The 27,491-nt window shown below is 45.1% G+C and overlaps 1 protein-coding gene across 1 annotated transcript in view; it reads right to left on the reverse strand.

Moving 5' to 3' along the window:
- LOC129712119 (astrotactin-2-like) overlaps positions 1-27,491 on the reverse strand; it is an 863,305-nt gene that overhangs the window by 759,352 nt on the left and 76,462 nt on the right. The window contains 1 exon segment of the mRNA XM_055660334.1: positions 9,369-9,556. Within this exon segment, the coding sequence (XP_055516309.1) occupies positions 9,369-9,556 (188 nt within the window).

Here is a 27,491-nt window from a genome sequence, read left to right on the forward strand (position 1 = left end):
TAAACCACTGCACTATCATCGAAAAAATTGTAAACAAGGGTAATATGGAATATTTCCAAAAATTTACATCTGCTTTAACTGAATGCATGTTTTTCAACTGGGTGATCAAAGATTTATTTGCCTGCCTTTGATATTTTAAAAACACGTTTTGAAAGAGAAATGTTACTGCAGTTGTACAACTGCACAAAATCAGATCAACATCCCTGGCGCGATTGAAGATGTGACCTTGAAAATAGGCTTGTAAATTAGAAAACATTCAGGACTTGAAGCACTGCTAAAAAATCACAAACATATACTGCTTATCCCACACAATGGAAATGAAATAAAAACTAATTTCATCCAGCTCCTGCCGTTATGCCTGAAATAGTGCAGGGAAGATATACTGTTTAAGAAGGAAGTGCAGATGCTGGAAGATCGAAGGTAGACAAAAATGCTGGAGAAACTCAGCGGGTGCAGCAGCATCTATGGAGTGAAGGAAATGGGGCCGAAACCCTTCTTCAGATCTTTGAGTCATCCTGCTATTTTCGCTGTTTGCATCCACACATCCCTTGGTTATCACTTCTTCCACAGCCAACAATGGACCATTGTGGGCTCGGCCCTTCCTTGGTCATCGGTCTCTGATTTGTTCTGAACCTTTTCATACCTCTAGTTTCCCTCTCCCCTGACTCTCGGTCTGAAGACGGGTCTCGACCCGAAACGTCACCCATTCCTTCTCTCCAGAGATGCTCCTTGACCGGCTGAATTACTGCAGCATTTGGTGTCCATCTATGACCTATCTATCTCTGGAAAAATCTATGAAACTGCAACTCATTTTGCGCTCTTCTTTATGATATTGATTGAGATTGAGATTGAGAGGGGATCTTATAGAAACTTACAAAATTCTTAAGGGGTTGGACAGGCTAGATGCAGGGAAGATTGTTCCCGATGTTGGGGAAGTCCAGGACAAGGGGTCACAGCTTAAGGATAAGGGGGGAAATCCTTTAAAACCGAGATGAGAAGAACTTTTTTCACACAGAGAGTGGTGAATCTCTGGAACTCTCTGCCACAGAGGGTAGTTGAGGCCAGTTCATTGGCTATATTTAAGACGGAGTTAGATGTGGCCCTTGTGGCTAAGGGGATCAGGGGGTGTGGAGAGAAGGCAGGTACGGGATACTGAGTTGGATGATCAGCCATGATCATATTGAATTGCGGTGCACGCTCAAAGGGCCGAATGGCCTACTCCTGCACCTAATTTCTATGTTTCTATGATATGCAGAAGCACCGCGGAGGGGCGACTTATTGAAATTCCATCTCGTGAAAGGGGAATGTCTCGTATGTGGAACTTTCAGCACACGCTTTAAATATCTGCCTATAACTTTATTACACCTGCCAGATCTGAAAATGAACTGCTTTCCCATCTAGAAAGGAGCACTGGAGCTAACCTTTGTTCTCAGTGGAGTTCTTTCTTTCATGGCACAATTAGTTACAGTGCATATCTCCCATCCCTCCACACACTAAAAGATAAATCAATGTCAATAGTGGGGACTTGGGAAGCATCGTTAAGTGCTGGCAATTCTTCGTCGAGCTTCTGAAAAGAAATCACTCTGCAAGGCAAGTTCACGAGCTTAAAAAAAAAGGATGAAAAGCTGGTAGGCAGGCAGTGGAAATTTATTCCTTGGATTTAGAACTAAGGAACGGGTTTTATGAAAGTTACCAGAAATAGCTGAAGACCTGAGAATTGGCATCATTTTATCGCACAGACAAGGAATCGACACAGGAAAACCAGGTAGAGCAGGAGTGCAAGCTAACATGAAATAGTGTTCTATTGAATTTAGATTTAGTTTTTAGTTTCGAGATGCAGCGCGGGAACAGGCCCGACAGCCCACGGAGACCGCATCGACCAGCGATCCCCGCACACTAACACTACCCTACACACACCAGGGACAATTTACAATTATACCAAGCCGATTAGCCTACAAACCTTTATGTCTTTGGATTGTGGGAGGAGAGCGGAACACCAAGAGAAAATCTATGCAAGTCACAGGGGGGAACGTACAAACTCCGTACAGACAGCATCCATAGTTAGGATCAAACCCGGGCCTCTGGTGCTGTAAGGCAGCAACTCTACCGCTACGCCCACTATTTGAAAAGGAAAAGACCAACAAGCGAAGAATCTGGGTCCTATACATGCGAGTCAGGAGAATTTCTCTCAGTCTGAAGAAGTCGAGACCCTTCTTCAGACAGGTCTCGACCCGAAACACCACCCATTCCTTCTATCCGGAGATGCTGCCTGTCCCGCTGAGTTACTCCAGCATTGTGTGTCCATCTTCAGGAGAAATTATCAACGGGAAAGAGGAAACATGTGCGGAATGAACAAATATTTTGGGTATTGCTTCAAGCGGGGACCTGCGATACATGAGTCTGATGTCAGTGTGAAAGAAGAACAGAGGAACTTGTAGTGAAGAATGTATTAACAGGGAATTGTAATGAAGAATGTTGTAACAGAACACCGGGGGATTGAGTAGTCAGCATGGAATTATGAAACAAAAACCGTGTCTGACAAATCCATTTGAGCTGTTCAAGGATGCAGCTTGCAGAGTAAGTAATTGGAAACAAATGGAGGTGACATCTTTGGATTTTCACAGGATTTGATGGGTTCCATAACAAGGCTTGTAAACACGATTAAAGTACATATTGGGGATAATATGCTGCCATGGATTGAGAATTTGTTATTTAAGAGAAAGCCAAGAATGGAAATAAATAGATTTATTTTGGTCAAGTCTACTACTCTACCATTCAATCATGGCTGGTACACAAAAATGCTGGAGAAACTCAGCGGGTGCTGCAGCATCTATGGAGCGAAGGAAATAGGCAACGTTTTGTGCCGAAACGTTGCCTATCTCCTTCGCTCCATAGATGCTGCTGCACCCGCTGAGTTTTGAATTGAATTGAATAACCTTTAATAATCCTTTACAGGAAATTACAGTGCCACAACAGCTTCAAGACAGACATAACACCACACATTTCCTCAGATAGCTTCAATACTTAATAAGTTAAAATACAATGAATGAATACTAAAAAAATCCAAAATTATTTTTGTGCATTATAAAACCTTATAGCTGGTATACAAGACTTCCTATATCTCTCCGTTTTGCACATTGGTGCAATCAGTCTCTGACTGAAGATGCTGCTCTTGATCACCTTCAGGGCGTGGAGTGGGTGAGTGGGGTTGGTCATTATTGAACCTAGTTTGTTCAGAGTTCTGGCCTCTGCCACCTGCTGGACCGTTAGTTGCTCAGCCCCGACCACTGAGCCGGCCTTCCTGATCAGCTTGTCCAGTCTGTTTTTGTCCGGCATTTGTTTCTCCAGCATTTTTGTGTACCTTCGATTTTCCAGCATCTGCAGTTCCTTCTTAAACATTCAATCATGGCTGATCTATCTCTTCCTCCTAACCCCATTCCCCTGCCTTCTCCCCTGACACCTGGATTAATCAAGAAAATGTAACTGTTTTATATTTGCTTCTCAATCTCTGAGTTCTTAACTTAAACCTCTGGCCTCTGGACTCAGGCACCACCCCATCTGTGCCTCTGTAATTTTTCATGTACCAGGATCAATTCGCAGCCCCCAAAAATTAGCAAGCCTAGTCTATGCTCTCGTTCCTTATTTAATTCCGTGCAGCATCCTGGTGCATCAGTTCTGCACTCTCTCCAATGCAATCACAATCTTGTCAACCAAACTCAGACAATATTTTGTTCCAAGGTAATCAAAATACAGGAGATAAGACGTCTTTCTGTAATTATACTGGGGATTGATGGGACCTCGGTGGTAGCAGCGTATAAGATTTATCTTCTTACCTCTCCACAGAGGAAATGAAACCAATTCACGCGATCGGCTTCAGCGATGAAAATCAAAATACTGCACACGCTGGAAATCCGAGATGAAATTGTTAATTCCCTTTAGTTTCTTTGTTGCCCAATCTGCTGAGCGATTCATAAGTTGACAGGTTAGAGGAGTAGAATTAAGGGCCTGTCCCACGTGCATGTGGTCTGCATGCGGCAAGCGCGACTAAAGGGCCGGTCCCACCAGCATGCGCCTGCATGCGGCAAGCGCGACCTAACGTGGTCGCTTGAGCCGTACGGCATGCGGCAAGCGCGTCCACACCAGAAGCGGGGGCCGCGCGGAGGTCGAGTGAGTGACACGCCTTCGAGGTGGCTGCGGGCCGGCAGGCCGTTGCCGCGCAGAATTTATAAACACGGTCAGTTTTTCGGAGCCCCGAGCGATGTCGGGACCAGCTCCGCACAACTTCATACGGCTCCGGCGATCGAAGTGGGACCGGCCCCGCGAGGCCGTAAGGCTCAAGCGACCACGTTAGGTCACGCTTGCCCCATGCAACTTGTAGGACAGGCTCTTTAGGTCATTCACCCCCATCAAGTCTACTCCGCCATTCAATCATGGCTGATCTACCTCTCCCTCTCAACCCCATTCTCCTGCCTTCTCCCCATAACTGCTGACACACACTGATCAGGAATCTGTCAATCTCCGCTTTAAAAATACCCAGTAGTACTGTTTTCAGCACTCCATGGTGCCAGGAATGGTGTGTGTGTGTGTGTGTGTGGGATGAGAAGATACTGAGTTGATACGGTCACTAGAGTTCAGAAGAACAAAAATTTCTTTGGATCTGCAAGATGGATGCAGGAAGGAGATTTTCCCCTGGCTGTAGAATTTGAAACCAGGAGTCACAGTCTCCGATTGAGCGGCAGGCATCTTCATGCCATGAAGAGGAGAAATATCTGCACATCGAAGCTTGCAAATCTTTGGAATTCAGGTTCTTGGAGAGGAGTTAATGTTCAGCCATCCAGGTCATTTAAACTGAAATCAATAGCTTTCTGGACATTAAGGAAATGAGGTCCTAAGGTTATAAGTGATAGGAGCTGAATAAGGCCATTCGGCACATCAAGTGTACTCCACCATTCAATCACGACTGATCTATCTCTCCCTCCTTCTCCCCATAACCTCTGACACACTGACAATTTAAAATTAAGAAATTAAAAAATAGATTATATGAATGGTGCTGAGGTGTAGGATTCAAAGAGCCAAATGGCTTATTCCAGCTCATATATCTTATGGTCTGGCATTGTGGAGGGCATTTAATTTCACGCATGCTTCAAGAGGCCACCAAACTCAGTTAATAAAAGGTTTAACCTAACAATCTTTGCGGGAGATCTGAAATTAAAACTTAAAACGCTGGAAACACTCAGCAGGTCAGGTAGCATCTGTGGAAGGGGAAACTGTCTGAAGAAGGATCTCGAGCCGAAACGTCACCCATTCCATCTCTACCTGTCCGCTGAGTTACTCCAACATTTTGTGTCTTTCTTCGGTGTAAAACCAGCATCTGCAGTTCCTTCCTTCACGTCTGTAATTTAACATTGAATTTATTCCCACTTCTCTTTTAGTGGTGCAACCTTTGAAGGAACTCTGCTCCGCTGAAAGAAATTTTGACCTGAAACATTAAACTTTATTTCTTTCCACAGATGTCACCTTACCTGCAAATTAATGGTTCTGCACTGAATGAATGTAGAGCAATAAACATTGTATTAACTGCTTTGGCTGTTGAAAATGTCTTAATTATTGTTTTTCACACCTAAATTGAGGGCTTTGTGCTGCAGTGTTATTTTGCAGTTACGGTGCTCGACAATTACGAGTCTGCTTAGAATCACAGTCAACTCAAAATTTTGAATTAAATCTTACAGTTTTTAAAAATGACATCTGAGAAAATGTTCTGAATCCCAATTTCTCTCATCATCCAGGCTTCCTTGCTCCCACCTGCCTTGCCCTTCACTCTAACACTGGTGCAATTTCAGCCCAAAGTCCTTAATGCAACCAAAGGCACTCCACGTTCTGAACCTTCTATAACATATTTCAAAATTCAAAATATAATAAAAAGTATTAACAAATCAGTGACATTACATGTTCAGATATGTTTCGGGTGGCAAGGTGGCGCAGCAGTAGAGTTTAAGAAGGAACTGCAGATGCTGGAGAATCGAAGGTACACAAAAAAGCTGGAGAAACTCAGCAGGTGCAGCAGCATCTATGGAGCGAAGGAAATAGGCAACGTTTCGGGCCGAAACCCTTCTTCAGACTGAGGAAGGGTTTCAGCCCGAAACGTTGCCTATTTCCTTCTCTCCATAGATGCTGTTGCACCCGCTGAGTTTCTCCAGCTTTTTTGTGTACCAGCAGTAGAGTTGCTGCCTTACAGCATCAGAGACCCGGGATGGATCCTGAATACAGGTGCTGTCTATACGGAGTTTGTACGTTCTCCCCGTGACTGCATGGGTTTTCCCCGGGTGCTCCGGTTTCCTTCCACACTCCAAAGACTAGGTTAATTGGCTTCTATAAATTGTAAATTGTGTGTAGGATAGTGCTCGTGTACGGGGTGATCGGTGGTCGGCGCGGACTGGGTGGGCCGAATGGCCTGTTTCCACTCTGTATCTCTAAACCAAAAAACAAATGTGTTCTAGAATAGCTTCTTCACATCAACCAGCAGGGTCTTAAACACTACCAACACTAGCCATTGAACTATGGAGTGTTTTTGGTTGCATTAAGGACTATGGGCTTATGTTGCACCAGTGTTAGAGTGAAGGGCAAGGAAGCCTGGATGATGAGAGAAATTTGGATTCTGGTCAAGAGAAAGGAGGAATGGGACCAGTATAGGCAGCTGATATCAAGTGTATCCACGGATGAGTTTTAGGAATTGATCAGACATAAGAAGGAAATCAGAAGAGCAAAAAGGGGACAGGAGATAACTCTGACAGGTAATATTACGAACAATCCAAAGTGATCTTATGTATATTAAGGGAAAGAAGGTAACTATAGAGAGAGTAGGACCACTCAGAAAGTGAAGCAGTCATCTCGGTATGGAGCCAAACGTCCCAAAGGGCCCAAAACGTCTCCTATCCACGTTCTCCAGAAATGCTGCCTGACCCGCTGTGTTACTCTAGCACTTTGTTTTTTTTCTTTGTAAACAGCAATGCAATGGAAGACGGAATTTGGATCTTTACCTGTTACCACACAAATGGTACATTTTCTGCTGGCTTCTTGCATTAATGACGATAAATGCTGGCAGTTTTATAGTTAAGATAACAGCACAATTGTTGTCACTTTTTCTTTTTGAATATGTGCTTACTCACACACATTATTTCTTATTAAATAGAAGCGCTGTGTAAGAATTGCAGGCAAGCTTTTATTTATGTATTTGTACCTCACCTTGCTCATTATATTCACCACCTACACGGTGGCGCAGCGGTAGAGTTGCTGCCTTACAGCGCTTACAACTAAACTAAAACACCATCCAGGCCTATGTTGTTAAAGCATCTACTTCAATAAGGCTTTAAGACTGTAAAATAGAGCTTGTTTTTCAACTTGGCCCTAGAACACATCAAGTCAAGTAGTCCCAGTAAATCACCAGAGTGTCCATGGCAGTTTTGAGTGGATGCTTTATGTTGAAATGAGGAATTGGCTATTTCAGATACCGACTCTTTAAAATGTCCTTCTTTCAGATAATTTCGCAGGGAACATGACCTCCAAAGTTTAAATCTGGAGCTGAACGACTCTGGGCTGGTGTACACTGCAGAACCGACAAACAGAAGAACAAACCACAACATTTCCAATTGCAGGCAAAGCACTCTCTGCCCTCAACCACAAAAATACATTGGAACTTATCTTGAAGCAACTGTTAAGAGAGAACTTTGAGGAGCTGTTGGCAGGAAGGTGTGGATGAGGAGAACGTTCACAAGCTTGGTGGCAGTCACGGTGGCGCAGCGGTAGAGTTGCTGCCTTACAGCGGATGCAGCGCCGGAGACCCAGGTTCGATCCCGACTACGGGTGCTGACTGTAGGGAGTTTGCACGTTCTCCCCGTGACCTGCGTGGATTTTCTCCGTGATCATAGGGATAGAGAGAGAGAGAGGGAGAGAGAGAGGGAATGCCAGGGCTACCTGAAGTTAGACAAATTAACATTCATACCACTGGGTTGTAAGCTGCCCAGGTGAGATATGAGCTGCTGTTCCTCCAAATTTAGCCTCACTCTGACAATGGAGGAAACTGAGAACAGAAAGGTTAGTGTGGGGATGGGAAGGAGAATGAAAGTGTTTAGCAACCGAGTGAATGTAGACGTGGGTTCAGGGGTTTGATACATCTCACCGGAGACGGTGAAAATTAAGTTGGAGATAATTTGATGTTTCAGGTCGAGACCTGTCTGAAGAAGGGTCTCGACCAGAAACGTCACCCATTCCTTCTCTCCAGAGATGCTGCCTGTCCCGCTGAGTTACTCCAGCATTTTGTGTCTGTCTTCCAGTAGACTTAGTTTTCTTTCACTTTCACAGAAGGCAAAGCATTTTCCCACACTGCAGCTACATTCATCTGACCTCAACAGATAAACATGGCAGGTTTTCCATCACCTATTTAATTTGGAAAGATAAGACACCATATATCACGGATTTGAAGGGTGTGCATTTGGTTACGTTCAATGAAATGTTATTTTCTTCCCTTTCATTTCTCACTATATCTTTGATTGTTTCATATGAAACAGCATCTAGATGAAAAGATAGATGCCAGTCTTCAGACCTACATCTTTATCACTGTAGATCCAAATATTGCAGGTCCCGATGCCAATAAAACCTCCCAAACATCAATCAAGTCCAAGTGCACGCTTGTGCTAGATTATTTAACCAACATCATGTTCACACAAGTAAAGTCATTCTGTGGATGAATTCCGGAGTTCAAATCCACAACCACTTGCAATCTTTTCCGGGAACGTCATTAACCTGTTCAGTGCCACCCCCAACCCGGAAAATACTCAGATCGTGGCCAAGAGTGAAAAAAAAACTTTGCAGGGAACCGGTTAAAATTGTAGGCGATGTTACTTAAAACCCACCAGGCTGCAATTACGCACTGTGTCAGTTTTCCGATTTGTGGAGATTCGGTGTCCGTGAAGTGATGCGGACTTACACATCCGCACCATCTACGAGCTTGTTTAGCTCCCAATTTACCCATGAATTTACCCCCAATTTACCCCTGAAACCCGACGCGCTCCATCTTCCATTTTCTTATTTCTCTTCTATCTTCTTGCACTTCTTTGGAAGTTTAGGGGTCTTTTCTTTCCTTTCTTTTATTTTACTTCTTTTTCTTCATTCTCTCCTTTTTTCTCTTTTTTTTCTTTTTTTTTTAATTTAGGTTTCAATGTTAAAAATGAAGCTGTACAATAATTGTATAACTGTCATGACGATTGCCTTATTCCAGTACAATGGCTTCTAATAAAATAAATTCCAAACAAAAAGAAACCCGACCCGCAATGCAAGAAGACTGATTAATTCCATGCGTCTTTTGATCTTACCATGACGGAGACGTGAAGGACATGCATCTGCTCATCCACGATCTCGGAGGGTTCCCGCAGGGTTGGCGGAGTGATCTGGGAGAGGTGCTCAACGTTGGTCATCGAGACATGGAAATAGAGGGTTCCATTCTCCAGCCATTGCTGCTTCCAATGGACCAGGGAAATATCCGCGACTGTACCGGTCATCTCTGCAACGAGAGGGGGAAAAAAGTTGAATTAAAAATTCCAAGTTACATTAAAAAACCACCTCCAACAAAGCGGCCATCTCGGCCCAATTTCTGATGCAGGAGAACTATAATAGGAAGACGGACACAAAATGCTGGAGTAACTCAGCGTCAGGCAGCATCTCTGGAGAAGAAGGAATAGGTGGCGTTTTGGGTCGAGACCATTCATCAGACTGGCCAGTCTACCACAAAACACATCCAGGTACTGGGGCTTAATGTTGTTATTTTAATATTAATAATGAGATAAGGGAGAGCGTCATAAATGCAACCAAATCACCTTTGCAATTTAGAAGATGATTACCTAAGTGACCATTAGTCACGGTGTCGCTTGTCAGCTGCTCATTTAACTAATGCTTCATCATCCATGACCCACTGATCAACCTGAGGAGCACCTTCAGCAACAGAGCCTGGTTCCACCAAGATGCAGGACAGAAAGCCACAGATGATCCTTCCCAGTGTCTACCAAACTATACAACTCCTCCTCCGTCTGTTGTGGGGTAGACTGACTACCATCCTCCCCCCTCCTCCTAAATCTTCGCACATCCCCAATCCTTTCCACTCATCACTTTTAATTTCATGTTTTGTGTATTTCGTGTTTTATGACTGTTGGCAGATCAATTTCCCTCCTGGGATGAATAAAGTTCCATGGTATCGTATAGTAACTCGCGTCTGCTTTCCAGTTTAAGTTCGAGCGCTTGAGATCTTAACGCTCAATGCGGTTGCACTTTCAAGTTGAACAGGCAATCCTCTCACCACCCTAACGACACACCAGAATGCCTATGATCGCTAGAAGCCACAAAGGCAAAAGGCTTAAGGGGTTGGACAGGCTAGATGCAGGAAGATTATTCCTGATGTCGGGGAAGTCCAGAACAAGGGGTCACAGTTTAAGGATAAGAGGGGAAGTCTTTTAGGACCGAGCTGAGAAAATCATTTTTTACACAGTCGGTGTAAAATCTGTGTGAATCTGTGGAATTCTCTGCCACAGAAGGTAGTTGAGGCCACAGTTCATTGGCTATATTTAAGAGGGAGTTAAATGTGGCTCTTGTGGCTAAAGGGATCAGGGGGTATGGAGAGAAGGCAGGTACGGGATACTGAGTTGGATGATCAGCCATGATCATATTGAATCGTGGTGCAGGCTCGAAGGGCCGAATGGCCTACTCCTGCACCTATTTTCTATGTTTCTATTGGTACAAAATCAAACAAAAACAGAGGGTGGTAAATCTGCGGAATTCTTTGCCAGACAGCTGTGGAGGCCAAGTCAGTGGATATATCTAAGGCAGAGATAGACAGATTCTTGATTAGTACGGGTGTCAGGGGTTATGGGGAGAAGGCAGGAGAAAGGAGTAATCGGGAGAGTTAGATCAGCCGTGATTGAATGGTGGAGTAGACTTGATGGGCTGAATGGCCTGGTTCTGCTCCTATCGTTTCCGATCTGATGAAAATCCATTCATTTTATTTGCACTCGTCCTATTTGGAGAAAGGGCAACATTTTGACAGGTAATCTTTAAAAATTTGCTGGGCTTTTGAAGTGATAATGGGTTTAGTTGAAGACTGAAATCCATTTGCATTAATCGTCCCGTTTTGCAGGCTCTTGCAGTAAAAGCAAACGTCAATTGATTTAACAAACTGGAATACATTGCTTACAGGGTGAAGAATAAAAACATGAAAAACAGGGGCGATTTATTACTGCCCAGGAAAATGAAGCTTAATTTGTTAAGGAGCTGCCAGGAGGTTTGGATCATTATAGGCCGTGAATTGCTAACTGACCAACAATTTCAGTGGCTAAATTGGGTGGGTGGAGGCGAAACTAATTCCAGTGAATTGTACATGATGGGAGGAGATTAAAATCAGTGATGGCCTCTTTGAATGAGCTATCTAATTAGTCTCTGGTCTTCCCCTTCCCCAGCTAATGTTCGGCCTTCCCTTCGACCTTCAAGCGGGTCCGCTGCATTGAAATGTTGCTCCCATTCCTGCGGCTTGTGTACTGCTGCGGTCAAATGTCTGCACAACCGAGGTCTGTGTGACAGGATGTGCTGGAACAAGGCCGTCGAACCGACCACCGAGAACTTGCCTGGCAGGCCCTGCTCACCCACCGTGGACTCTGGCATCGATGGGAATCACAGCAACGAGACTGAGGAGAGGCCCAGAGCCGGGAGGGAGGGAGGGAGAAGGAGGGAAGGCAGGGAAGGGAGAGGGGGCGAAGAGAGAGGAGGGGGGAGGGAGAGAGTGGGAGAGGAGGGGGGAGGGGAGGGGGGGGGGGGAGAGGGGGAGAGGAGGGAGAGGAGAGAGAGAGGGAGAGAGGCACGGGGAGGCAGAGAGCGAGAGGGGAGAGAGAGGGAGAGGAGAGAGAGGAGAGGAGGGAGAGAGGGGAGGGAGGGGAGGCAGGGAGGTGAGATAGGAAGGGGGGGGGAGGAAGGGAGGGCGGGAGAGTGAGTGAGGGAGGGGAGCAACCGAGGGCAGTCGAGAACAAAGGGGGGACTAGCAAGGGGAGGAAGGAAGGGGGGGTATAAAAGGGGGGCCTGTTGCCACGTGCTGCGACTGGTACTAGATACGATTGTTCGGCACTTGTGTAACTTTGTCGGTGCCGACATTTGGCGACATGTTTGTGCTGCCTATGCATTACGAAGCATTTCACTGCACCGAGGAACATGTGTCTGAAGAAGGGTCTCGACCCGAAACGTCACCTATTCCTTCGCTCCATAGATGCTGCCTCACCCGCTGAGTTTCTCCAGCATTTTTGTCTACCTTCGATTTTTCCAGCATCTGCAGTTCTTTCTTAAACATAAACTATTCATTCATTCATTCATTGCAGGCAGCAGATGGTGAAGATGCCTTTACCAAGCAGTGTGGCAATGACTGGGTCATTTAGCTGTTAATCTGAGTGCGTGCATAGTGTTGCAAAACACTGGCATTGAATTTACACACGAGACTAAACTAACACTCCATGCACTGTAACTCTCCGGTGACATTGAAACTGGTAATTGGTGCATCATTGTTACGTATATCCAGATAGCGTGAAAAACGTGCGGTCCAGGCAACTCATACTGCACACAAGTACAAACGTACCACTCACGAGTTCAACAACGCAAAAGCAGGAAGCAGAAAATAGAGTTAAGGGCCTCTCCCACTTAGATTCAAGCTTCAAGATTCAAGAAATTTATTGCCATGTCAACAAGTTGATAGGAATGTGTCTTGGTTCGCTCTCAGACAGATACAATACAGTACAATACAACCACCACATACACCACAATAAATAATACAGACAATACCGTACGAAGGACAATATATACAGGAAGGACAGTACCCAGCAGCGTCATATTAAGCGTAAGTGCAAGTGCAAAAGAAAGTGCAAAGTGATTAGTGCAAATATCTGATGGCTTGGAGGTAAGCTATTTTTTAGGCAACTACAGGCGACTAGGCTGTTGCCACATGGTCGCCGGGGGTGTCGCCTGTATGGTCGCGAGTCGTCTCCTCAGCCGCCCAAAGAGTTGTGGCGTCTTTCTGGTCGCCGCTGGATTTTCAACATGTTCAAAAATTTTCGGCGACAGTGGGTTGATGCCAATGAGCTTCTCCGGACGTAGGCGCAGTCGTAGGTTGTCGGCAGGATGGCGTAGGTTGTCGCTGGTGCTGACTTCGGTGAAATCCAGTGTTAACCTACGTCAACCAGCCACAGGTACCGGCGACTGAATTGTCTTCAGTCGTCTTCAGTTTGTCACCGACAAGCTCATTGCTCATGGAAGTAGGTTGACTTTGGTTGTAGTAGGTCCTCGCCTGTGTGGTCGTAGGTTCTCCGTAGGTGTGGTGGTAGGTGGACATTCTAATGGGTCACCAGTTGTCGGTAGATTACACTCGCTGGAGTTTAGAAGGATGAGGAGGGACCTCATTGAAACATACCGAATATTGAAAGGCTTGGATAAAGTGGATGTGGAGAGGATGTTTCCACTAGTGGGAGAGTCTAGGACCAGAGGTCATATCCTCAGAATAAAAGGAGGTACTTTTAGAAAGGAGGCAGGAGGAATTTCTTTAGTCAGAGGGTAGTGAATCTGTGGAATTCATTGCCACAAAAGGCTGTGGAGGGAGGCCAAGTCAATGGATATTATTAAGGCGGAAATTGGCAGGTTCTTGATTAGTACGGGTATCAGGGGTTGTTGGGAGAAGGCAGGAAAATGGGGTTGAGAGGGAAAGATGGATCAGCCATGTTGAATGGTGGAGTAGACTTGATGGGCCAAATGGACTAATATTGCTGCAATAACATGAACATGAACATGAAGTAATTATGCTAATTGGAGGGTAAACATCACCATTGCAACAGGATAAACTTTGAATCTTTTCTAAATGTTATGGGATGTATTACTTCAACCAAATAGACAAACGTGGGGTTTCAAGAATAAGGGGTAAGCCATTTAGAACGGACATGAGGAAAAACTTTTTCACACAGAGAGTAGCGAGTCTGTGGAATTCTCTGACTCAGAAGGCAGTGGAGGCCGGTTCTCTGGATGCTTTCAAGAGAAAGTTAGAGAGAGCTCTTAATGATAGGGGAGTCAGGGGATATGGGCAGAAGGCCGGAACGGGGTACTAATTGTGGATTATCAGCCATCATCGCATTGAATGGCGGTTTTGGCTCGAAGGGCTGAATGGCCAACTCCTGCCCTATTGTCTACTGTCATTTGTAGGAAGGAACTGCAGATGCTGGTTTAAACCAAAGATAGACACATAAAGCTGGAGTAACCCAGCGGGCTAGGCAGCATCTCTGGAGAGATAGAATGGGTGACGTTTCGGGTCGAGACCCTTCTTTGGGTCTTCAGGTCAGAAGGGTCTCGACCCGAAACGTCACCCATTCCTTCTCTCCAGAGATGCTGCCTGTCCCGCTGAGTTACTCCAGATTTTTGTGTCTGTCTTGTGTGGTTTCATTTAATATTTCATCTGAAATAAATCTACTTGCAAACAACAATAGTGCAAGAACCCTTCAGACTTTTAATATCTTCACAGCAGCATGCCTCTTTGCAATTTAGCTGATGTTAAGTGGAGAAGATACCCCCTGGGAAGGTTCTCGAAGAGCCAGATAGACTCGACGTGTGAACATAAATAAATGAGAATTAAAACGAGATAAGCTCCCATTGATTAACCGCTCTCCACTGCAGAGTCTCGTCACGTCCAAGGATCATCACCAGTCTCTGCTGAAGTCAACCTGGAATTCGCAGGGGAAATTAGTGCCTCATCCGTGGAGAGGTTGCAATCTTAGCCTGGTATCTTAGAAGTGTGAAAACACACAGCTCCAGATGCAGGGATCCGTTTCTTCCCAGCTGTTATCAGGCAACTGAATCATCCTACTGCAACTAGAGAGCAGTCCAGCTTCACCTTGCACTAAACGTTATTACCTTAGCCTGTATCAATGTATTTAAGAAGGAACTGCAGATGCTGGAAAATTGAAGGTACACAAAAGTGCTGGGGAAACTCAGCGAGTGCAGCAGCATCTATGGAGCAAAGGAGATAGGCAACGTTTCGTGCCGAAACCCTTTCGGGTTTCGGCCCGAAACGTTGCCTATTTCCTTTTCTCCATAGATGCTGCTGCACCCGCTGAGTTTCTCCTGTATCTATGTATTTCCTTTCCGCTGGCTGGCTAGCATGCAACAAAAGGTCTTCATTGTACCTCGGTACACGTGACGATGAACTAAACTGAACTGGTCTATTCTCACTTTCAACTGTCAGTCCAATGATTTTGGCAAAACAAAAATCAAGGCTGGTACACAAAAATGCTGGAGAAACTCAGCGTGTGCAGCAGCATCTATGGAGCGAAGGAAATAGGTTTTCAGTGGGGTCATGCTCCAGGGGTAAGTAGGAGGAGGTGTCCGAGAGTTGGCGCGTGGCCTCAGCTTTGTAGAGATTTCAGTGGGGTCATGATTCAGGGGAAAGTAGGAGGAGGTGTCCGATTTCAGTGGGGTCATGGTCCAGGGGTAATTCAGTGGGGTCATGGTCCAGGAGTAATCAAGGATGTTTCATTTGTTTCAAAATCAAAAGTTCCTCCACTACAGCGCCAAAGACCCAGGTTCAATCCTGACTACATATGCTGTCTGTACGAAGTTTGTACATTCTCCCCATGACCTGCGTGGGTTTTCTCCTGGTGCCCCGGTTTCTTTCCACACTCCACAAGGCCGTACAGCATTGCAGGTTAATTGACTTGGTGTAATTGTAAAATTGTCCCTCGTGTGTGTAGGATAGTGTCAGTGTGCGGAGATCGTGGGTCAGCATGGCCAAAGGGCCTGGTTCCGTGCTGTACCTCCAACTAAACGAAAACTACAGGACTCTCCTTGGAAATTTGTTGCCCTGAAATGTGCAAAGAATGATTACTTGAATGAAGGAAGGTTGCAGCCGGAAAGAAAATAGTTTAGTTTAGACAGAGCGAAGAAGGGTCTCGACCCTGAAACGTCACCCCTTCTTTCGCTCCAGAGATGCTGCCTGAACCGCTGAGTTACTCCAGCCTTTTGTGTCTATCTTGGGTCTGTAGGTTGGGTGACCTCTGTAAATTGTCCCCACTGTGTAGGGAGTGGGTGCGAAAGTGAGACAACAGAACTCGCAGGAACGGGTGATCAATTGTCGGCATGGACCCGGTGGGCCTAAGGACTTGTTTCCATGCTGTATCCTTAAACTAAGATACTGTGCACACACCCCTGGATATCGTGCATCGCTTTGCCACTGCACTGGATCAAAAGGGGACTCCACACTGTGTGATCTTGTCCCGTGTTTGATTCAGCAGCGAATCTGAAATATAGCAAGCTTTCCCGAGGCAGGTAGAATTAGAAGAACAAAGAGATCTTCAAGCTGTGCCTCTTATCTGTCACAACAACTTACAACTAGGAGCATGTAGTACTGGGTGCACAATGACACTGCTGTGTTCTCCCTTGCAACAAATTCCCTTTGACTGTTCAGTACGAGCCAGAAGAGCTGCCAAGTCACACACTGCCGCAGTAGATAAGACAAATTGAGAAGAACCCAAAACGTCACTTTCTCTCCAGAGATGCTGCGGAGATGAGGAAAAGCTTTTTCACCCAGAGAGTTGTGAATCTGTGGAATTCTCTGCCTCAGAACGCAGTGGAGGCCAATTCTCTGGATGCTTTCAAGAGAGAGTTACATAGAGCTCTTAAAGATAGCAGAGTCAGGGGATATGGGGAGAAGGCAGGAACAGGGTGCTGATTGTGGATGATTACAGTAAATGGCGGTTCAGCTCGAAGGGCAGAATGGCCCACTCCTGCAGCTACTGCCTATTGCCTGACCCACTGTGTTACTCCAGCTGCTTGTGTCTATCTGTACAGTTGATAACTTTGATGTGTATGCCCTTGTTTGAGGATGACGTATTATGCCCCTGTGCCAATTAGGAAACCTGAAAGGAAACCTCTGGAGACTTTGCGCCCCACCCAAGGTTTCTGTGCGGTTTCCGGAGGTTGCAGGTGGTTGCCGGAGGTTGCAGGTAGTGGAGGCAGGTAGGGAGACTGACAAAAACCTCCGGGAAGCTCCTGGAACCGCACGGAAACCTTGGGTGGGGCGCAAAATCTCCAGAGGTTTCCGTTCAGGTTTCCTAAGTGGGACAGAGGCTTTAAATAACTGAGCGAAACGGTGGCGCAGCCATAGAGTTGCTGCTTCACAACGCCAGCGAGCCTGGTTCGATCCTGACTACGGGTGTTGTCTGTATGAAGTTTACATGTTCTTCCCGTGACCTGCATGGGTTTTCCCTCGGGAACTCCGGTTTCCTTCCACACGCCAAAGACGTACACGCCTGTAGGTTAATTGGCTTTGATTTTTTTTTTTAATTGTAAATTGTCCCTGGTGCGAGTAGGACTGTGCTAATGTACAGGGCTCGCAGGTTGGTATAGACTCGGTGGGTCGAAGGGCCTGTTTCCGTGCTGTATCTCCAAACAAAACTGTGCTGATATTACTGTTGCAAAGACCGCCAGTCCAATGCTAATGCCCAGTTTACATGTATATATATCCACAATACGTAAAATAAATACTCTCCAGAGACCTGTGGCTCATAAGTTCTAGTAGCAGAATTAGGCTATTTGCCCTTCAATCATGGCGGATCTATCTTTTCCTCTCAACCCCATTCTCCTGCCATCTCCCCACAATTCTCTACACCCTTATTAATCAAGAATCTGTTCATCTCCATCTTAAAAATATCCATTGACTTGGCCTCCACAGCCTTCAGCGACAATTAATTCCAGAGATTCACCACCCTCTGACTAAAGAAATTCCTCCTCATCTCCGTCGTAAAGGAACGTCCTTGTACTCTGAGGCTATGGGTTCTGGTGGTCGACTCTCCCACTAGTGGAAACATCCTCTCCACATCCACTCTATCCAGGCCTCTATAGGGCAGTTCCCTCAATGCCATTGAAACAAGGACAATCACAAATGCAGATTAGCCTATTTGCATAATTATTTTAACACAAGAAAATTAGCATTCCCATGTGTGATTTTTTAAAGTGGCATTTCACAATATAGATCCAAGTGAATGACTAGAGAAAGAACTTTAATCCAAAACACATTAAACCCTTTGCTAAAAATAAATGACAGGAAATTAAAGGGGTGATCTTCTGGGCAGGGCCTCCGAGAGGAATTTTATCAGTGGGTACAAAGTTAATTCGAGCTTCCTTCCCTTCTCCATTAGTGATCCTGTTTTTATCCACTATGGTTTTATGCCATGACTTGTAGCCTGCAAGGCAAAAAGGGGTATGAAAGATGAGAGAGGGGTGGAATGGAGCGCTCTGTTGATTTTCTGCATTTGAGGCCTTATGCTCCTACACTCCCTCCATGATAAATATAAATAAATAAAATTTAAAAGGATCAGAAAGAAGAAAGCACATTTGTTTTGAACATCTTTGTTTATTCTACAATACAGATAAGGGGAAAGAATTCACGTTGAAACACCCTTTTATATTTCAATGCAGATCAGATCATCAGAAGACATAATTATTAGTGAAAAGTAAAAGAAGGTAGATAGGCTTAGCATTTACTTTAAATAAAGAGCTTTCCTGGCCTATTTTTGTGAACATTTTTGAATCACAGCATAAAATCTTATTATCCACAAGATGCTCCAATACCAACAATAAAAATATGGATTTCAAACATGTTCGAAACACTACACTTGGAAGAGATGAGACTCCTCCTAGCAGGCAAAGCAGACCACTTCCAAAAGACGTGGTCTGCATTTATGGAACTATTACAAGCATAAGGTGCAATAGTAATTTAAAATATAAATGGTACCAGGATCTGGTAACGGGGGGTATAAAATATTTTTTTTTAAAACACGGTTGGTATATCCTTTTTTGCGAGTTTTGTGTTACAATAGAGCGATTGTTTCTCCTTTTTTTTCTTTTCTTTCTAGGGTCTTATTTCCTTTCTTTACTTCCTTCTCTAACTTCCTCCCTAAGGGGCTTTCTTTTCCCAACACTTTCCTGCACCTTCACGATTCTTGCTCACTTTCCTTACTTCTTTTATTTCTATCTTTTTTAAAGCTCGAAAAACGAAGTGGCACAACAAATGTAATAAGATATATCTGATGTGTATTATTGTAATTTACTGTACTTCTAATTAAAAATAAAATTAAATTAAAAAAAAAGATGTTCCTGAGATTGTTGACCTTAAATAATTCTTAATCAGCTTGAGTTTGCAAAATGACCTCTGCAGAAGCTACTGTTGCTGGAATTGTTAATAGTATTCTTAAGGGCCTGTCCCACTTTCCCCGAGTTATTCACAAATTCTCCCGAGTTTTCCCCTTGATTCAAACTCGCAGAATGTTCGTAACGGGTCTGTAGGAGTCCGAAGATATATCGTAGCGGCTCGTTATGCCAGCCGTAGGTACTCGGGGCATCAGGTAAGTCGGGACGTTTTTTCCAGCCCGTTAAAAAATGTCCACGAGTAAAAAAAAGTCGGGAGGATGCCCCGAGTACCTACGGCTGGCATAACGAGCCGTTACGATATATCTACGGACTCCTACGGACCCGTTACGAACATTCTGCGAGTTTGAATCAAGGGGAAAACTCAGGAGAATTCGTGAATAACTCGGGAACGTGGGATAGGCCCTTTAAGCTAACACAAACATTTGGAAACAGGTCACCAAGTCTGTACTCGGTTAGCAAGTTCAACAGTTCTAACTGTGCTTTTACAAAATTTGCCCTCCCACTCACACACACACCCACTCACACCTACTCACACACCCACTCACACACACACACACCACTCACACACACACCCACTCACACCTACTCACACACCCACACACACACACACACCACACACACACACTCACACACACCCAATCACACTCACACACACTTACCTACACACACCCATACCCACACACACACACACACCCACTAACACACACACACACACACACACACCCACTCACACACACACACCCACTAACACACACACACACCCACACACACTCACCTCACTAGAGGTCCAGGCTCAGCACCAGGCCTACAACCTGCACCATGCAGACATGGGTGTGTGTGTGGGTGTGTGTGTGGGTGTGTGTGTGTGTGTGTGTGTGTGTGTGTGTGTGAGTGGGTGTGTGTGTGTGTGTGTGTGTGTGTGTGGGTGTGTGTGAGTGTGTGTGGGTGTGTGTGTGTGTGGGTGTGTGTGTGTGTGTGTGTGTGAGTGGGTGTGTGTGTGTGTGAGTGGGTGTGTGTGAGTGGGTGTGTGTGTGTGTGGGTGTGTGTGAGTGTGTGTGTGTGTGTGTGTGTGTGTGTGAGTGTGTGTGTGTGTGTGTGTGTGTGTGTGTGTGTGTGTGTGTGTGTGTGTGTGTGTGTGTGTGTGTGTGTGTGTGTGTGTGTGTGTGTGTGTGTGTGGGTGTGTGTGTGTGGGTGTGTGTGGGTGTGTGTGTGTGTGTGTGTGTGTGAGTGTGTGTGTGTGTGTGTGTGTGTGTGAGTGGGTGTGTGTGTGTGAGTGTGTGTGACCTCACACACGCTAGTTAAAATTCCCCGCTTTATTATGGATGACAATTTTTGTGAATTACGATATATAAAACTATGTTGGCTCGTACAAAACGTGAATAATCGGCTTCACAAGATATATGCAAATATTTTGTGGCATTTCAGGAAATTCCTGGCCCTCCTCCTTTGGTTTCATGTTACCCCCCTGTACCCCCCTCTCACAGGCCCTGTTTCTGGGGCAGTTGCTCAAGGAGTAAACGTGTGACCGCAGAGTAATCCTGGAGTCGGATACAGCACAGTAACAGCCTTTGGCCCAACTTGCCCACACCAGCCAACATATCCCATGTATACCTGTCCCGCCTGCCTGGATATCTCTCTAAACCCATCCCATCCATGTACATGTTTAATAGTTTCTTAAACGTCACAATCGTCCCTGCCTCAACTACCTCCTGAGGTTGCTTGGAGGGGGGGGGATACCTGTTGAAATGGAGTACAACTAATGCATGAAAGTGAAGATGCTGGGAACATTCAGCAGGTCGGGTGGCGTCAGTGGAAGGAGAAACAGGTAACGTTCATCAGATTTCCATCCATTTTGCTTGGATTATCATCGTCAATTAATGTCAACCACACACCAGTTGTATTTTGGTAGTTTTCATGCTTACTGCAATGTTTTATTTAAAGAAGTACACCGTGGAAACAGGCCTTCAGCCCACTGAGTCCGCGCCGACCAGCAATCCACGTACACTGGCACCATCCTACACACTAAGGACAATTTACAATTTTTACCAAAGCCAATTAACCCACAAACCCGTACATATTTGTAGTGTGGGAGGAAACCGGTGCAGCCGGGAAAAAAACCACGCAAGTCACAGGGAAAACGTACAAACTCCGTACAGGCAGCACCCGTAGTCAGGACTGAACCCGGGTCTCTGGCGCTGCAAGACAGCAACTCTACCGCTGCGCCACCTTGCCCTGAATGTTTAGCTTGAACAACAACAGCATCTAAAAGATGTCGTCCTTGAACTCGTGCAGTCTGTCGAAGCAGCTGTGAAGGAGTAGGGAGAGAGACGTACAGCAATGAAGATCACACTGGCACAGATGGAAAGCAGAAGTCTGTCTCCTGTGCTTCCGTTTCCACCACAGATGGCAGGAAGCAACGGTGTAGCCAAGGAGAGGAGATGACACCACATTCCCAGGATACGGGACTAGACATTTACGACTGAGATGCATTAAGTGTAGAAGTTGGGATGTCATGTTGCACTTACACATGTTGTGGAGGCTACATTTGGAATAATGTGCTCAGTTTTGGCCATTGTGTCACAGGAAAGATGTTGTCAAGCTGGAAATGGTGCAGAGAAGATAGACACAAAATGCTGGAGTAACTCAGCCGGTCGAGACCCTTCTTTAGACCATTCCTTCTCTCCAGGCATGCTGCTTGCTGAGTTACTCCAGCATTTTGTGTCTATCTTCGGTTTAAACCAACATCTGCAGTTCCTTCCCAGACAATGGTGCTGAGAAGATTTATGAGAATGTTGCCGGGGCCTGAGCTGTTGGGAGAGGTTGAGCAGGCTGGGGCTCCATTCCTTGCAGGGCAGGAGGATGAGAGGTGTACAAAATCATAAGAGGAATAGATGGGGTGAACACACAAGGTTGGGGAAATCGTGAATCAGAGGACATACGGAAGGTTTGTTTTACACAGAGGGTGGTTGGTTGGTGGGTGTATGGAACAAGCTGCCGGAGGAGGTGGTTGAGGCTGGGACTATTGCAATATTTAAGAAACATTTAGACAGGTACACGGACAGGACAGGTTTAGAGGGATATGGGCCAAATGCAGGCAGGTGGGACTAATGTAGATGGGCATTTTGGTCGGTCTGGGCATTTTAAAAAACGTTTTAAAATTCAACCAGGAAATACATTCATGGGTTTATAAACTGAAACTGTCGTTGAGAACAAATTGCAGAAAATAAATCTGAACAAAAAAAAATGTTTGCAAAGAACAAAGAGATTCAGAATACTCTTTCAAGATTTAATTCCCACTTACTCTGGCATAGTGACATGTATTGGTAAATTGATTTGTAAATTTAAATACAAGTAAGCTTCAACATTATTATGTAAATTTCAGCATTAATTTGCAACACAAGGTGCTTCTGTGGTTACAATGAAGACAGCAGGCAGCTCATTTACACTCAGAATATGTAACACATACTGTGAAGAACCCTTCTCTCCTTCCCCGCTCTTCGGTTTATCCATATTATTCTTTAACCTCAATCCAACCCAAATAGGATCTATGATGGCAGGGTGGCGCAGTGGTAGAGATGCTGTCTGACAGGGCCATAGACGTGGGTCACAGGTTCGATCCTGGCTACTAGTACTGTCTGCATGGAGGTTGTACGTTCTCCCCGTGACATAGAAACAGAGAAAATAGGTGCAGGAGTAGGCCATTCAGCCCTTCGAGCCTGCACCGCCATTCAATACGATCATGGCTGATCATCCAACTCAGTATCCTGTACCTGCCTTCTCCCCATACCCCCTGATCCCTTTAGCCACAAGGGCCATATCTAGCTCCCTCTTAAATATAGCCAATGAACTGGCCTCAACAACCTTCTGTAGCAGAGAATTCCAGAGATTCACCACCCTATGTGTTTTTTTCTCCGAGATCTCTGGTTCCCTCCCTCACTCCAAAGACATACAGGTTTATAGGTTTAAGAAAGAACTGCAGATCTTGGAAAAATCGAAGATAGACAAAAAAGCTGGAGAAATTCAGCGGGTGAGGCAGCATCTATGGAGCGAAGGAATAGGTGAAATTTCGGGTCGAGACCCTTCTTCAGAGACCCACACCTCAGCAGTCCAGCCATGTTGGGTCATTGTACAAAGAAATTCACTTTGCCTTAAAATCTTAAAGTTAAACATGGTCCAGAACTTGGTTAAAGACTCAGGGGTGTCACTGCCTACGTACACAATGCTTATCACATCTTGATGCAAGTACTATTTTACCAGCAGGTGTTTCAGTGATGGTCACCAGGCCGATAACTTGTATCTTTCCAGACAAATGATGTGAGAATCAGAAGACGTGGGGTTGTCCAGGGACAAAATAGATCCATGGGCATAACCCAACATGTCTTCAGATGAGTGTAGGTGTAACTATGGAGAGTACAGATGGATCCTTGACACGGCCAGATGTAAGTTTGTGGGATTGGCAAGGGAAGCTACAACTGAGAGTGGGAATAGATATCCCCTTTGATGTCTCGTTTTCACACCTTACACTTCCTTATCTCCTTCTCTCCTGACTCTCAGTCCGAAGAAGGGTCTCGACCCAAATCGTCACCCGTTCCTTCTCTCCAGAGATGCCGCCTGACCCGCTTGTAACGCTGCAGGGTAAATTACATTTCACTGCACCTTATGGGGCATGAGACAAATACATTTGAACTTGAGTTATTCCAGCATTTTGTGTTTGTCATGGGATTTTGTGTCAAGTGAAATTTGTCTCATCCAGTTGACCAACAGCATGTTGGAGAGGAGGATGGTGCTGCTAATATTGAAGATGACAGTTGACTCTCGGAAGATGGGAAGCAGTAGTTTAGTTTGGTTCAGAGATACAGCGCAGAAACTGGCCCTTCGGCCCACCGGGTCAGCACCGACCAGTGATCCCTCGCACATAAACACTACCTTACATCAGGGACAATTTACATTTTCAATGGGGCTCAAGGTCACATGAAGTGTTAGATTCTTGCAACGTGGAAACAGGCCCTTTGGCCCAAATTGCCCCACACCGGCCAACATGTCCCGTCTACACTAGTCCCACCTGCCTGCGTTTGGCCCATATCCCTCCAAACATAAGTAAGTAAGTAAGTAAGTTTATTAGCCAAGTATTCACATACAAGGAATTTGCCTTGGTGCTCCGCCCACAAGTAACAACATGATGTACAGTGACAGTTACGAATGAGTCAGAAAACACTAAAAATTAATAATAATAAAACATTAATGATAAAACACCATTGATCAAGCATGTGAACCAACAAAATACCAGATCAAAGGGAGGCTACAGATTTTTGGCTGTTGAGTAGAGCAACTACTCATGGATAAAAACTGTTTTTATTTCTGGCTGTGGCAGCTTTGACCCTTTGGCTTTGACAGTCCGGAGTCGCCTTCCAGAGGGAAGTGATTCAAAGAGTTTGTGGCCAGGGTGAGAGTCCTACTCGTGTCCTATTCATGTACCTGTCCAAATGTTTCTTAAACTTTGCGATAGTACCTGCCTCAAATAGCGGAAGTTTAAATGTGTTAAAAGGTTACCCCACTATTAAATCTTTCCCCCTTCACCATGAACCTCTGGTTCTTGATTCCCCAACTCTGGGCAAGAGGCTCTGTGCGTCTAGCCGATCTATTCCTCTCATGATTTTGTGATCAAGTCACAATCATGGATAAATCAGGTCAAATTATCCAGATTGTGAGAAAATGATCTGGAACTGGTTATCACACGTCACTCTGGTGGAAAATAATTCAATTGCGTAACGTTGAAAAGAACCCCCACCGCATCAAGAAATTAAATTTCTCGGCATCGGCTAAACTTCATCTGCTGCCTCCATATTTATGAGAACATTCTTGGCATTTACACTGCAGAATTAACACCTTAATTCTGTCAGCAAATTAAAAATATACACTTTTTTTTTTGAGATTCTTCCAAGATTGCCACTGGAACACAAGATTTTAATTCAATCGCGGAGAGTCTTTTCCGACTGGAAACACAAGCTAAACAACCTCAATATATGTCCAAATTTGTTCACTTAGGCAAGAGTACAAGAGTGGCAGGAATTGACAAGAGGTGACGAAACAGATGGAGAGAGATGAACCGAGATCTGCCAAATTAATATATATTCAGAAAGGGTGATTAGTATTTGACATGGGCATTTCAATTTCGAGACACCATCTATATAAGTTTCTATTTAATCACCTGTGTGTGAGTAAAATCATATGGGCGGCACGGTGGCGCAGCGGTAGAGTTGCTGCCTTCAAGCGTTGGAGACCCAGGTTCGATCCTGACCACGGGTGCTGTCTGTGCTGAGTTTGTACGTTCTCCCCGTGACCTGCGTGGGTTTTCTCCGAGATCCTCGGTTTCCTCCCACACTCCAAAGACGTACAGGTTTGTGGGTTAAATTGGCTTGGTGTATGTGTAAATTGTCCCTAGTGTGTGTGTAGGATAGTATTAGTGTACGGGGATCGCTGGTCGGCGCGGGCTCGGTGGGCCGAATGGCCTGTTTCCGCGCCGTATCTCTAATCTAAACTAAAACTAAACCACTAATTAATTTGTACTGTTATGGGAGTCTCAGCCATCACCATTAATTCTTGCTGCTACATTGTCACATCGCAGGTTTCAATCAGAATTCTGGTTTAAGACGATCAGATGCATTCGAGATCATATCATCTTCATGAATGTAAATCGAGAAGATTATTGAATCTCACGCGGCACAGCTGGATGGTGCTGCGATTCGTAATGATCCACTTCTGTTAAACTGCACATGGTGTTGGGACTACAGCACCATGGAAGGATGCAGCAGCAGAGAGGAGAGTCCAGCGCAGATAGACAATGTTGCCTTGGTGTCAAGGATGTGGAGGAAAGAACTGCAGGCGCTGGTTTACACCGATGAAAGGCACAAAATGCCGGAGTAACTCAACGTGTCAGGCAGCATCTCTGGAGAGAAGGAATAGGTGACGTTTCAGGTCAAGACCCTTCCTCTGAATGCTGCGTGGAACGAGATGCCTGAGGAGGTAGTTGAGGCAGATACTGCCGCAAACGTTTCAAGAAACATATAGACATATGGATGGATAGGACAGGTTTAGACAATTTTTTACACAGAGAGTGGTGAATCTGTGGAATTCTCTGCCACAGAAGGTAGTTGAGGCCAGTTCATTGGCTAGATTTAAGAGGGAGTTAGATGTGGCCCTTGTGGCTAAAGGGATCAGGGGGTATGGAGAGAAGGCAGGTATGGGATATTGATTTGGATGATCAGCCATGATCATATTGAATGGCGGTGCAGGCTCGAAGGGCCGAATGGCCTTCTCCTGCACCTATTTTCTATGTTTCTAGAGGGATATGGGCCAAACAAAGGCTGGTGGGACTACTGTAGATGGGGGCAAGTTGAGTTGTAGGGCCTGTTTCCACACTAGATGAATCTATGACCGTGACTCCATGTCTACAGTCCTCCTCCATTTTCTTAGCTCTATGAAGTATTTATCCAATACCCTCTTAATGAACCAGTGCCAACATCAACTACCTCCTCTGGCAGCTCGTTCCACACACCCACCACCCTTTGTGTGCAAAAGGTACCCCTCACATTAATTGTGAATTCCTTTCAATCGGGAAGAGCAAGTTTACATTTGTCTGTATTTTGCTGAAGATTCCAGCACGTGCAGTTATGATCTCAACCCATTTATTCTGGTCAGAAATCTGAATGAGGTACTATAAAAGAGAATGATCTATTTGCTCTCAGAACTGCAGCACAAGATGTAACTACATTATAACAAAGGTGCAACTGAATTATCTTAAATGGCCCAATACCACTGACACAATAATGCGCTTAAGTGCATCAAAAATCAATCAAACAGTTTGTTATTCTGGTCAGATCACGTTGGCTTTGAATGTCAATGAGTGAACTGGTAGCAAAGAGAGACTGATCATTTGCACAAGTCTCAGAACTGCAGCACATGGATGTAACTACATTATAACAAAGGTGCAACTGAATTATCTTAAATGGCCCAATACCACTGACACAATAATGCGCTTAAGTGCATCAAAAATCAATCAAACAGTTTGTTAGAAATGTTAGCAGAGCAATTGCAAGCCGTGCACCTTTAGGATCACGTTGGCTTTGAATAAACAGTCATGGAGTCAGAGGAACTGGTAGCAAAGATGGAGACTAGTCTATCCATCCTGCACAAGTCTGTGACACAGTAGCCGTCTTCAGTCCCATACC

The sequence above is a fragment of the Leucoraja erinacea genome, chromosome 31 (genome assembly GCF_028641065.1).
Source record: "Leucoraja erinacea ecotype New England chromosome 31, Leri_hhj_1, whole genome shotgun sequence".
Classification (NCBI taxonomy): domain Eukaryota; kingdom Metazoa; phylum Chordata; class Chondrichthyes; order Rajiformes; family Rajidae; genus Leucoraja; species Leucoraja erinaceus.